Source organism: Entamoeba invadens, assembly GCF_000330505.1.
Source record: "Entamoeba invadens IP1 unplaced genomic scaffold scaff_1105074726279, whole genome shotgun sequence".
Lineage (NCBI taxonomy): Eukaryota > Evosea > Mastigamoebida > Endamoebidae > Entamoeba > Entamoeba invadens.
In genome coordinates this window covers 1,796-14,066 of record NW_004440261.1, presented here as the reverse complement: position 1 = coordinate 14,066, position 12,271 = coordinate 1,796, and the positions used below count along the sequence as shown (strand labels likewise).

At 36.9% G+C, this 12,271-nt stretch overlaps 6 protein-coding genes across 6 annotated transcripts; 4 read left to right on the top strand and 2 right to left on the bottom strand.

The window, feature by feature from the left end:
- Positions 1-304: 304 nt before the first annotated feature.
- Positions 305-780, bottom strand: EIN_368190 (hypothetical protein; the record flags this gene model as incomplete). Its single annotated transcript, XM_004255544.1, has 2 exons — positions 305-557; positions 623-780. 2 exons carry the CDS (start codon positions 778-780, stop codon positions 305-307), a joined length of 411 nt encoding a protein of 136 aa, XP_004255592.1.
- A 750-nt stretch (positions 781-1,530) lies between these two features.
- On the top strand, positions 1,531-3,100 carry EIN_368180 (hypothetical protein; the record flags this gene model as incomplete). Its single annotated transcript, XM_004255543.1, has 2 exons — positions 1,531-2,454; positions 2,645-3,100. 2 exons carry the CDS (start codon positions 1,531-1,533, stop codon positions 3,098-3,100), a joined length of 1,380 nt encoding a protein of 459 aa, XP_004255591.1.
- Positions 3,101-3,433: 333 nt separating this feature from the next.
- Positions 3,434-5,679, top strand: EIN_368170 (hypothetical protein; the record flags this gene model as incomplete). Its single annotated transcript, XM_004255542.1, has 2 exons — positions 3,434-3,739; positions 3,874-5,679. 2 exons carry the CDS (start codon positions 3,434-3,436, stop codon positions 5,677-5,679), a joined length of 2,112 nt encoding a protein of 703 aa, XP_004255590.1.
- Positions 5,680-5,744: 65 nt separating this feature from the next.
- On the bottom strand, positions 5,745-8,132 carry EIN_368160 (coatomer subunit alpha-3, putative; the record flags this gene model as incomplete). Its single annotated transcript, XM_004255541.1, has 1 exon — positions 5,745-8,132. The coding sequence occupies one exon, from the start codon at positions 8,130-8,132 to the stop codon at positions 5,745-5,747; it is 2,388 nt and encodes a 795-aa protein (XP_004255589.1).
- A 617-nt stretch (positions 8,133-8,749) lies between these two features.
- On the top strand, positions 8,750-10,048 carry EIN_368150 (hypothetical protein; the record flags this gene model as incomplete). Its single annotated transcript, XM_004255540.1, has 1 exon — positions 8,750-10,048. The coding sequence occupies one exon, from the start codon at positions 8,750-8,752 to the stop codon at positions 10,046-10,048; it is 1,299 nt and encodes a 432-aa protein (XP_004255588.1).
- Positions 10,049-10,451: 403 nt separating this feature from the next.
- On the top strand, positions 10,452-12,271 carry EIN_368140 (inositol polyphosphate 5-phosphatase OCRL-1, putative; the record flags this gene model as incomplete). Its single annotated transcript, XM_004255539.1, has 1 exon — positions 10,452-12,271. A coding segment is annotated over one exon (1,820 nt), but the record flags the coding sequence as incomplete, so codon positions are not given.

Sequence of the window (12,271 nt, the reverse complement as noted above, 5' to 3'; positions counted from 1 at the left end):
TATTATTCTTATTAATTAGAATGTTTTTGTTGGTAATTTGTTTGTTATATATAACAAATATATACAAAACAATTATTAAAAAAACTACAGTTGTATTGTAATTTATAGTTTTTTATAATTATATTTTAATTACATGAAAAGTAGATGCAATAAAAAAAACTTTTAATTTTGAACAACAATCACATTAGTATGGTGTTTTCTTGACACCATAAAAACTTTGAATCAAAACCATTTAAATTGCACTTTTGCAACTCAAACCAAAACAAGTAATAAAAGTTCCATTATAAAATAATAAAAAACACAACTAAAAAGCGTGGAAAGCAGCTGTTGGAATAACAACGATGAGTGGAAGGATCAACCCCAACACAAGCACAGGAAGGGAATCAACCAAAAATGCGACATAGGCACCAACCATCCCACACACCATTACAACTTGACTTTCATCGATGATAGAAATTTCCTTTTTCACTCCATATTTTTTTGTTAAAAGTACTCGGTATACGATGTAAGGAAGTGGAGTGACAGACACAACCCACACAAATGGTTTAAAGACAAATCTATTGGTTACTCCATCAATTCGTTCTTCTAGCAATTCTTATCTTATGAAATTGTGTCTACAAACATCATAGAAAAAAGAGACGCGATAATTAAGAGTGCAATAAGGTTGGTATATTGTACTGTAAATTTATTTAAACGTACCAAAACAGTATCAAGGTCGGCGGGAACTTTAAACTCTGCTTTGGTCAATTTGTTCCATTCGTCTTTAATACTTTTTCCCATTGATTTTCAAGTTCTAATGTCTTGTTGAAGGCGTTGGTATGTTCTATTTATTGTATTATATATTATATTATTATTATATAAATTTCATGGTACAGTAAATGGAGTAAAATAAAAAGACTGATTATTTTACTCAATTGATAGGGTGACAAAAAAGTTAACAAAAAATTAACGTTAAAAAGAACTTTAGTTTTTTTGTTATGAATTTATTAATGTAAGATTTAGTTTTTTTTAATAATAAAAACTAATAAATTAGTTTTGTATAAATTATTATATATAAATTAGTCTTTTAATTAATTGATTATAGTAAATTTTAATTCTATTAAATACATTTGGTGTTTTGTTTGTTTTATTTTAAAACAACTGTTTGAAAAAAAAAAATTAAAATTTTATTAATATTAATTAAAAAAATTTACTAAAGATAATAATTTGGCAAAATGATTAATTCAAATACCAACAAAATGAACTCAAAAAATGTGAAATGCAACCAAAAATAGAAAATGCTCAAATTTTTAAGATTTCTGTAAATTATCCCGATGAATTACATCAAAACAATTTTATATAAGCTCAACTTTTTTCAATAACAACTCCCAATTATATTAGTAAATTAAGTAATAAAATATCTATAAATATACTAGTAAACATATTCAAACTGAAGAAGATAACTAAGAACAAGAAAATGAGTGAAACATTTTTTTAAAAACCAAAATTATGAAAAATAAAAAAACAGAAAAACCAGAACCCGAGGTGTACATGAAACTCTCCAAAAGCGAAAAGACCAAAATAGAGAAGTGCTTTGATGAAACCTTTTCACCTCTCATCTCTAAACTCCCAAAACTCGAGGTCAAATTTTATAAATACGATCAACCCATTACAGTGATAGATACAACCCCTCCTCCAAATCACTATCCAATCTACTCGTCCGACACGTTCTCGTATACTTCATTCTCGACCTATCCATATCGAAATGAAAAGAAAATGGGCGACCCGATTTGCGACAAAGGCAAAGGTGCTATATTTAAAAACTTGGGCATCTTTGTATTAGGGGATGGGTGTGGAATAGGACCATCTGTATGTGAGGCGGCTACTGTAGCGGTTAACACGATATTTAGTTCAGTCATTGAAAACATTCTTATGTGCAAAAATGTGAGGGATATTGGAAAGGTGATGGTCGATTCTGTCGTAGCCGGTCATGTTGCAATCATAGAGAGTGGAAACCTTTTTCATATTGGAACAAGCACTATCTTGTTAGTCACCTATTTCTATATCAATACTCAAATATATCTTTTGTCACTCTCAATAGGTGACTGCCACGCTTTAAGATACAACATAACAACAAAGGATGTGTCTCATGTCGTCGGTAACTTACGAGAGAGTCTTGAAGAAGTACCCGATTGTGGGGGGAGGATTGGCCCGTTTGTCGATAAATTGTTCCCCGATTTGCGAAACGGTGATATCCACATTTGTGAATGCAATGAGGGCGATTTCTTGGTTATGGCAACTGATGGATATCACGACAACTTCGATCCAATCATCACCGGAAAAACACCAAAAGAAGTTTCTTTGCAATACAAAACATGGGAAGAAGCCGAAAAGGACGTGGAGTGTTCTTTGAAGAAGGCAAGATTTGTTGAGGAGATAGTTATGGACTTTATTACCAATTCAGTGTCTCTCGCTGTTTGTATTTTGATTATGACATTTCTTATATTTAACCATATTTATATTATAATTTATAGTAATTTATATGTCGAGGAATTCGATGAGTAAGACAGTGACTGGTTACTATAATAAGCTATAAAGAAACCATTTCAATGGAATCAATCAACGCTTCTTGATAATTCACGTGTGTGAGTGTATTGACTGGTAGGATTTTTGTGAAAACACAAGTAGGTATGTGGTCAACATGACCACAAGAATTCGAACGTTTATGGAAGAACGACAAGGCGAAAAACACCCGAAAGACCCCCATGAATACCCAGGTAAGTGCGACCACACGACAGTGATGATCTTCAAAATGGAAAGGCGTGGAGATATACCAGAAGTCATCAATTGCTATGTCCCATCATATTCCATTACACTCTTTGGTGGGAACGATATGGAGCCGTATAATTTTAACCACGACCGAGGAATCTTAATCCACGCCCACAAGCCAAGGGAACGTCTGGTCCAAACTCCTCGACCAGACCGTTGTCGAAAAGACATAACGGGTGAGAACACAAGATCTTTTCTTAACTCTCCTGTGGACTTTGACAAGAAAAAAGGTGTTGCTTTGAAGTTTTGCTCTGAAGGAGAAATTAAGGAGAGTGATGAAGAGAAAAATTGATACAACAACATTTCTTGTAATATATTGATACAACATCCATAAGTTATAATGGACGTTTTTATGTTTATTATATTGTATAATATAATATTATGCACTAATGGTAAAAGGAGAAGAGGAAGGATTAAAACTATAATTGTTAATAGATATAATTAAAAGTACAATTGTTATATTGTTCTACAAGATATACAAACCAATTCCATATAGTAAAAATAGTCATACGATATAGTACAACCCAAAGGGTTGAGAAAGGTTCGCTGGTGCTTAGCACATTTTCCAAAAATCTCCTACAAAAAAGAAAACAAAGAATCCTCAAAAGTGAACTAGGAAAGAAATATGGCGATAAACAACCAATATGTTCCAATGACATTAATGGGCGATGAAGCGGGAGATATAACGCGTGGAGTCATTTTCATTTGGAACTTTTTGAAACAATTTCAAACGGAAATTGGAACAGATGATGCGTCATTTAAGGCTGTCGTCGTGTCGATCTATTTAGAAAACGACACGCGCGACGACTGGGCGTGTCTAAAAATCTATAAATTCATTCTTCCTTTCCTATTCAAACATAACAACTTGGAGTATCTTGTTAGAATGAGAATTGAAATCACCCCCTATACGATCCCTATGCTTATTACTCTCGTTTGTTTCTGTACAAAGTCGATTTCATATATAGTTTTATTTATTAAATATATGCTAGAATTAATAAACAACTAAAATGGTATCTGTAAACCATTAAGTCTACTACAATATTGTGAATGGCAAATAACTGGGAGGTGATGTCGCGATTTTCAGACCAAATTTCACACGAAGTGATTAATTACATGAAACGATTTGGATCCATTTACAGAGTCCCAACTCGTGCTAAAGTCTCTGTATTAGGGAAGATGATTCAACTCTTTTTCAAAACTAAGGAAGGGGCTGCAGGGTCGGCAGACAAAGTTGGCAATTTGACACTTGGCACCGACGGTCAGCGAACGTTTTACTTGTTGAATGGATATCTGATAGTGGAGACTACATCGTTGTCATGGATGTTAGTCAACACTACCCTCAAATTGCATAACTTAATCAATTACTATAAATCGATGAATTCATATAGAGAAAAAGAGTTGGGAGGGGTGTTAGATTCTGTGCTTTCCCAAATCAAAGTCGATCAGTTAGTTACACAAGAGTTTGGTTTAACTACTGTGATGCTCGACAAGAACTCGTGTTTAACAAGTGATTACCGTGTGTTCAGTCTTATTCCTGGTACTGAAGAGGTCGAAAAGCAACGAAATTTCTTAGAAGACACTATCAAACGAATTCAAGACCTTTTAGTGATGTGGGAGAAGGATATGGAAAAGAAGGTGAAACGTGTGAAGTGTAGTGATGTACTCAAAAATGTCAAAATGTGTGTTGAAGAGGTCAAGTCGGTTGATTTCAAAACGGCCAATTTCATTAATAAGCTTCACTCGTATTTACTTAAAATAGGTACACGCGTGCCAATATGTTACCAAGACCAAATGTATTACAAAAAGATGTATGGAGACTTGAAGGTATTTAGTGTGTCGAACGAGGGGAGTGTCCGGATCTTATTCTTATTTTTGAAGAGAATGATCGATTTGTCGCATGCGAAGTATAGACTTGATATTAGTTCATACGACGATATCAGCTTTTCCAACGAAAGTTCGAGTATGTCGGAGTCATTGAATGAAGAGGAAGAATTACTCAAAGAAGATGAATCTTTGAGTAATGTGATGAGTGACGACGACGATGAAAGTCAGAAGTATTATACGATGAATAAAACAGAGAAATTACAGAAAGCAGAGAACATGCCAAAGCAGATAGAATCTAAGAAGAAGAAAGAAATGCCACAACACATAAATACTGTCGAAAAGCCAAAAGCAACAAAAAAAGTTGAAAGTGAAAGTCCATCGAGTACTGAAGAAAGTAAAGAAAGTGAAGAATCGTCTGATGAGGTGGTTGAGGTGACCGCACCTTTAACAAGTACTTCAAAGAAAATGAAAGAAGACCATCCTGTCGTTGTTATTGAAGAGAATAGTGATTCCAATGATTTTGAAGAAGAAGAACACGAGAGAAGTGAGACAAAGAGTAAAGAGTCTCATACAACACAAGATAGTGGGAGTGATGATGTAACAAAGAATCCAAAAGGTGTGAAGATGGAAGAAGAGAACAAAGCTGAAGTAATTCAAATGGAAGAAGACAGTGAAGAAAGTAAAGAAGAAGAGAACAACAAAGCAAGTGAAAATGATGAAGACTTGTCTCAAGAAGACGATAAAGACAGCGGAATTGAAGTTTCAAATGGAGAGGACGACGAGTCTGAAGAGATTGATTGCGACAAACCACTTGTGAATCGCCTGAGAGACCGCAAGAAGATCTCTCCCAATCCAATGACTGTGGAATTGATCGATTCACAAGAGACCGATAAAGGGTCTTCCCTGAAAGAGTTAGTACAACGTGAGTTAGAAAAGGATCTTAATGAAGATTCTGAGAGTGATGATGTTGAAGAGGTTACTAACAACAACAAAAAGATGGAAACAGAGAAGTCTTCACCACGAGAGTCTTCTTCAGACGATGATTGATGATTTGATTGAATAGTTTATTACTACTGTGTTGTTTGAATGTCAGAATAAAACGTCCAAAAGAATTAGTTCATAACAGGCCAAGGCTTAGAAGCTAAAAGAATGTTTGTTGGGGGTTCTGGGAATGGGATCTTTTTCTTGTCCGATGGGATCTTGGGGACCGTCTGGTTTTTGTTCTTGATCTCTTCTGCTATTTTGGTTGCAAGGTCATCCAACCCGTGTTTGACGGCAGCAATATACGCCATACGGATTTGCCCCGCATTAAACAAACACTTTACAATTTGCAAGTGATTGCCAGCAAGTGCAGCACATGTGAAATTTGCGTTCAAGTCCTTCCATGTATCGGTGACTTGTGTGATTTTGTCAAGCTTCTCTTTTGCGCCACAAGCTACATACAAATATGCGGCTTTTGTGGCATCTTGAGTCTTCTGATACGCTTTGTCTGCAAACTCTTGATGTCCAGATATCATCGCGGCGTTACCGAGTGACTTCCACATCTGGGGAGACTCAAGTGACTTGCACGCCTCAAACGCGGCTTGTAAATCCAAGCACTTCAGAGCCAAGTCCGCTCGAATTTGTGGGTCTCTCACACATTGTAGAGCGACTTCTGGTAATCCTTTGTTGCGCAAATATCCGACGACGTACTGTCCAATAACATCACGTTGCTCTACCATATATGCAAGCGACGTATAATCACGCGAGAAGACATTCAATTTGAATAAATACTCGTTGGGGTTGATGGTCAACAGTTTCAACTGTCCTTCACGATTGACTAAATACATCTTTGGTGGTCTTGCATCGGCTAAGTACATGACGGTGTCGAGTTGCTTGATAACTCCGCCCTCGCCATTCGGAAGCAAATATTTCAAATGGCTCGACGTGGTGTAGAACAGTGTTTCGCCAACAAATACCCCACTCTTCACTCGAGCTACTTCATTGCACTTGCACACCACATCCATCTTCTTTCCAATCATCACAACTTGTCGCTTCCCAATCAACGCAGCATAGTCCCCATACGCTCCACCAGAAACGACTCGCTTCAACGCTTTCATCTTGACTACTTTAAGAACTTTTTGCTCTTCGACATCAAATATGATCGCTTCTTCACGAGTCCCAAAAACTACGGTCGATGGGAATGGACCAGATACCATCTTCTCAGGCCTCTCAGTCAATGTAATCGACCGGATGACACTTCCTTCGTATTTCCTAATTGAAACAGTTGCAGTTCCTCTGTCGAAAGCAGCGTAACACCCCTTCAGTCCAACAACAAATCCACCCTTTGTCGGAAGGGCAGTTGCTTCTCGTGAAGACGAAATGTTGTAAATGTCGTGTGAGTTCTGCTTTGCGTACGCAACCAACATATACTTCCTTGTCTCGTCAAGTACCAAATCACTTGCGTGGTTGTTGACACCGGCAGTCTGTCTCTTCGGCAAATTGACAATTGCAGCATCTTTCTTTCCAGCAAACTCAAAGAGCCTCACAGCACCTCTGCAAATGTAATACAATGAGTCGTCTGTACGCACGACTGGGACTCTTTGGTTGCTCAACTTAAATACAATCAACCCCGAGTCATGCCCACATCCAATAGAGTATCCATTCGGATGAACTGCTGTCACCCAGAACCTGTCTCGTTCTCTCTGGTATGATGAGATGAGTGTTCTTTTAGTGATATCCCACAACTTAATAGTTCTGTCTTCTGAATTGGACACTAACACATCACAACTTGGAACGAAGGCGACAGAAGACACTATAGATGTGTGTCCTCGTAAGCAACACAATTCCCACATTCTGGTCTCATTATATTTCCAAAGTCGAATGGTCTTGTCATCGGACGCTGTCGCGATGTACGGCTGTTTCGGGTGGAAGACCGCGCAATTGACGCCGAGTTGATGGCCGTCGATCAAAAACTTGACTACGCCTTCGCCTCTTTCTTTCAATCCGGAAATGTCCCACACACGAACGGTTTGATCCAACGACGCAGACACGATCAATGGAGTCATCGGATTGGGATGGAAGTATGCAGACATAACGTAGTGCTCATGACCCGGTAAAAGTAATACACACTGTCGCGACATCCAATTCCACACACGAATTGTTCTGTCGTCAGACGCTGATATGATCCAAGGCTCTGTTGGGTGGAATTGGACAGTTCTGACATAATCCATGTGACCAGTCAATCGACAGATCTCGCGATGAGTCGTATAACTCCAGACTATGATATTCGTGTCATCACCACCAGTGACAAAGATCGGTCGGTCGGGGTGAAACATCACAGATCGAACGGGTCCTTTGTGACCTTCGTAGACGTGAAGGAGGGTACGGGTGCGCATGTCCCAAAGTTGAACCTTTCCATTGTGTAAAGATGTCAATACCCAGTTACGTGTTGGGTGAAAACTGATTCCCTTTACTCTGGCTGTGCGAGTCTCAAAGGAGGGATTGACTCGTAAACTCATGCTCTGATTTTAAAGATCTTCTGGTCTTTTTTCTCAAATAATGAAACATTTTAAAGTTCTTTGTTTTTTCGGGATTTTAGCGGTATTATAATCATAATAGTATTTTAATGAGATCTCCCATTTTTGTGGGATTCATTTTGGTTTTGGTTTGTAAAAAAATAAGTTTTTTCACTTTGGTGGTCCATTTTATTTAACAATGTTTTTTTGTATTTTTATAATTAGTTGATTAGTTTGTATTATTTATTTAATAATTGTAATTACTCTATTTACTTAAAATTTATTTTTTGAATTAATAAAAAAGAATTGTGTTAATTTAAATGGATATGTTAATTTTACAAACAAAATAAATTTATACAAAAACTTAGTAAAAAGAAATTCTTTTTTCTTCGAGTTTGACGAAAATTGTTTAAGATTTTTTTCACTTTCCATTTTTTTCAATAAAAACATTTTTTGTAACACTAATTAGTATGAATGATTTTTTGAGTTATTAAAAAACTAGATATTCTTAAAGAACTTTTCAGCCATGTTCATACAATTGTTATTTCCACAAGATTCTTTTTAATATTAATTTAGTTAGTTTTATTATAAAAAGATAACTAAATAAAACAATAGAAGTGATGTCACAAAGGGCTATTAGAAATGAACTTCTCAAGAAGGAGGAGACGATTCTTGGAAAATACCATATTCACCCGTCTTATCCAAAATTCCCCTCTTTTCCTCAACCCCCCGAACCAAATTACTTCTTCATTAAAACATCAGTTAAGCTTCCACCCTCTCATTTGGGACTTTCCCATTTGTTTGAGATTGGGTTTTACCTCAAAAGCGCTCGCGATTTCATTCACATCATGTTCACATGCAAGAAGTTCAGACTCTTCACAAACGAATACACTGAATTCAACCCAATTGATGATTTTACGATATTCCCCCTTATCAAGAATCAATACTTTTACTTCGAATTGTCGGACTACACGGATCCACGATGTTTCAGAAAGAAACCTGGGATGGTTAAATATGTGTATTACCCAGAAGTATCATACACTGAATCACTGTGGCTGTATTATAAAGTGAATTTGGAATGCCCAAATGTGGTGTATTCAGGCGCGGATTATATCCGGTTCGGGTTTATCATACCAAAACACATTCACCGAATGGGAGACGCTTGCTTCTACTCATCGCCACCACGTGGGTTGCAGTCGTACACTATTCCAGACCACATTTGGAAGTTGGGGCAGATGGCATTTAAGCGGTGTACAAATATCACTGAAATCATATGCGCGAAGACGAATTTGTATATTCCCAGTCTTGCGTTTGCGTTAGATAAAAATGTCATGAGGGTTGTCTTGAATGGAATCGACTCGTTGCCACAAGGGCTCTTTGCATATTGCGAAAAGTTGACGGAAGTCCAAATCCCAACAACGGTGTCATATCTTTCTAATTTCTGCTTCACGGGATGTAAGAGTCTTCCCGAAATTCATATACCCTCTATAGTAACTTCTATTGGTTTTAATTCATTTGAAGAATGCTTGGAACTGACTTACGTCAATTTACCGGACCATATCAAAGAGATCCCAGACTATTCCTTTGCTGATTGTAAGTCACTTGTCGAGTTGAAACTCCCATCGAAAATAACAAGAATCGGAAATGCCGCTTTTGCTTTCTCAGCAAAACTCCAATCAATTAATATACCATCCACAGTCACCTATGTGGGGGAATCATGCTTCTTGTGTTGCTCACAATTGGTCAACATTGCTGAAGATATCAAAAACGTCAAAGTGAAGGAAAACTTCTGTACATTGACAGTTGCTAATGAGGATAGAATCAAATTAAACAACATGAAATTCATCCAAGAACTTGAAGCCGCTAACTCTTCGGATTTGGAAAAGATGGATTGGAGCTCTCTTAGAAAGTATCAATGATTTATTCGATTGTGGTGGACTGATTTGAATTTGAATTTATTTGATTATTTGGATTCTGCTTGTATTTTAGTCATTTTCATTCTAATTGATAGGTAACCAATTCTCTATAGTGTTAATTAGAGAGTTATTTAATAGTAACTATAATGTTATTAGAATATTATAGTTAATGTATAATACTATTATTTAACTAAAGAGTATATTATTACAATTAATAATTATGAAATAGTTGATGTATTATATAATTAATTACTAATTAATAGTAATAGAAATGAAAATTCAATCAACAGTGGTATTCTATCAATAGAATTGTTATATCATAATAATTAAATTGTTATAAATAACTAATAGAGATATAGAACCAAATAACTATCAAATACACAAGCAATAAGAACTTGTAAAAGATATGAGTGAAGCCGAGATCTTGGACCGTGTAGACTGCACGATAGACCGATTTTACGAAATGAACGACTTTATGTTGGACCCTGTAGTGAATATTCTTTATACTACAACGGAAACCACACAACAAGAGACTCCTGAGGCTGAAAATGCTGTTATTGAGTTTGTCGAAATGATCGACAAAAAGGCGGAGACAAAAGCAAAAGATGTTGCGCTTACTGCAGCCGATTCGACAGACACACAACTGAATTTCCAAGACGAGGAATTCACTGAGAAAATACTTAATGAAGAAGAAGTCCGCGAGAACACGATCAGTGGCTACATTTCCCGGAACGATGAATTGGACGAGAAATACGGCGACTTTTCGACACAAGTTTCAGATGAAGAGATTTTGATTTACTTGAAAAATCGGAACGAGTGGATTGGGCGAATGTTAGAGAAGTTGAGTTCGGAGTATCGAGAAAGCAAAGAGCTGAAAGTGTCATGCCACACCTACAATGTCGACCAACATGTTTTTGAGCCCGAGTATTTGAGTGAGTGGATAGACATTGATTTTGAGAGTGACATCATAGTGGTAGCTACACAAGAATTAGATATGGACAAGGAACACATTTTTTTAGGAAGTAAGAAGACGACTAAAGGTGAAGCGTGGAGGAAGAATTTACTTGAGACGGTGAAGAGGAAAGGAAATTACCAATACATCACACACCGACAGATGTGTGGTATCGTTATATTCATGTATGCCAAACCTGACATCGCAAACTTAATGAAGAACGTCTCAACCGCGTGTTTGCCTGTCGGGACTATGAAGTGTGCGAATAAAGGTGGCGTAGCAATTCGATTTGATATGTTAGAGACAAGCTTCTGCTTTGTTAACTCCCACTTGGCTGCACATATCGAGCCGGAGAAGCTTCGCAAGAGGAATGAGCATTGGAATACTATATGGAAAGACTTGAAATTTGATAAGAAGGGAGTTATAGGAGACCACGACTATGTCATATGGATGGGTGATCTGAATTATCGAATTCAAATGGATGACAAAGAAGTTCGAGATAAAGTCGAGAAGGGGATGTTTGAGGAGTTATTTGAACATGACCAATTACATACTGCTATGTTAAACAAAATCGTCTTTAATGGGTTCAATGAGGCTAAAATCACATTCAAACCAACGTTTAAAATAGATATTGGTTCAGATGTCTATAACGCAGAGAGAGTCCCGTCATGGTGTGACAGGGTACTTATAAGGAAACAGAATGCATACCCAAGCCAAATACTGAACTATACATCACACGCCAAAATGCTTCAAAGCGACCATAAACCAGTCTCATGCTGCTTTCTATTGTACCCTTCGAAGCTATTTAATGACAAATTGGAGGAAGTTCAATGCAAGTTGTGGAAAATGTCTGATTATATAGAACAGAAATTAATACCACAAGTCGAAGTAAAGGGATTGGAACTCCTTTTCGAGAATGTCGAACTGTCATCCACATACGTCCAAAGTCTCGAAATTAAAAATGTCGGGAACTACCCAACTAAATTCCAGTTTGAGCAACGCCCGGACACACGAATGATATGTCCAGTGTATTACAAAGTCTCTGTTACTGAAGGTGTTATTAAACCAGGAGAGTCTGTGGAGATCAAAGTCACGTTATTTATTCAACCCGACCAAGCCATGTTAGTCTCAAAGAAAGAGGTCACAGACATCTTTTCGCTCTCATTTGCGTTTGGTGGGATATACTTTGTGACTAGTCGGATGGTCATCAAAGACACGATCTTTGGAAAGGACCTCAAAACTTTGGTTTACTCAGAAGTCCCCTATTGTCAAGT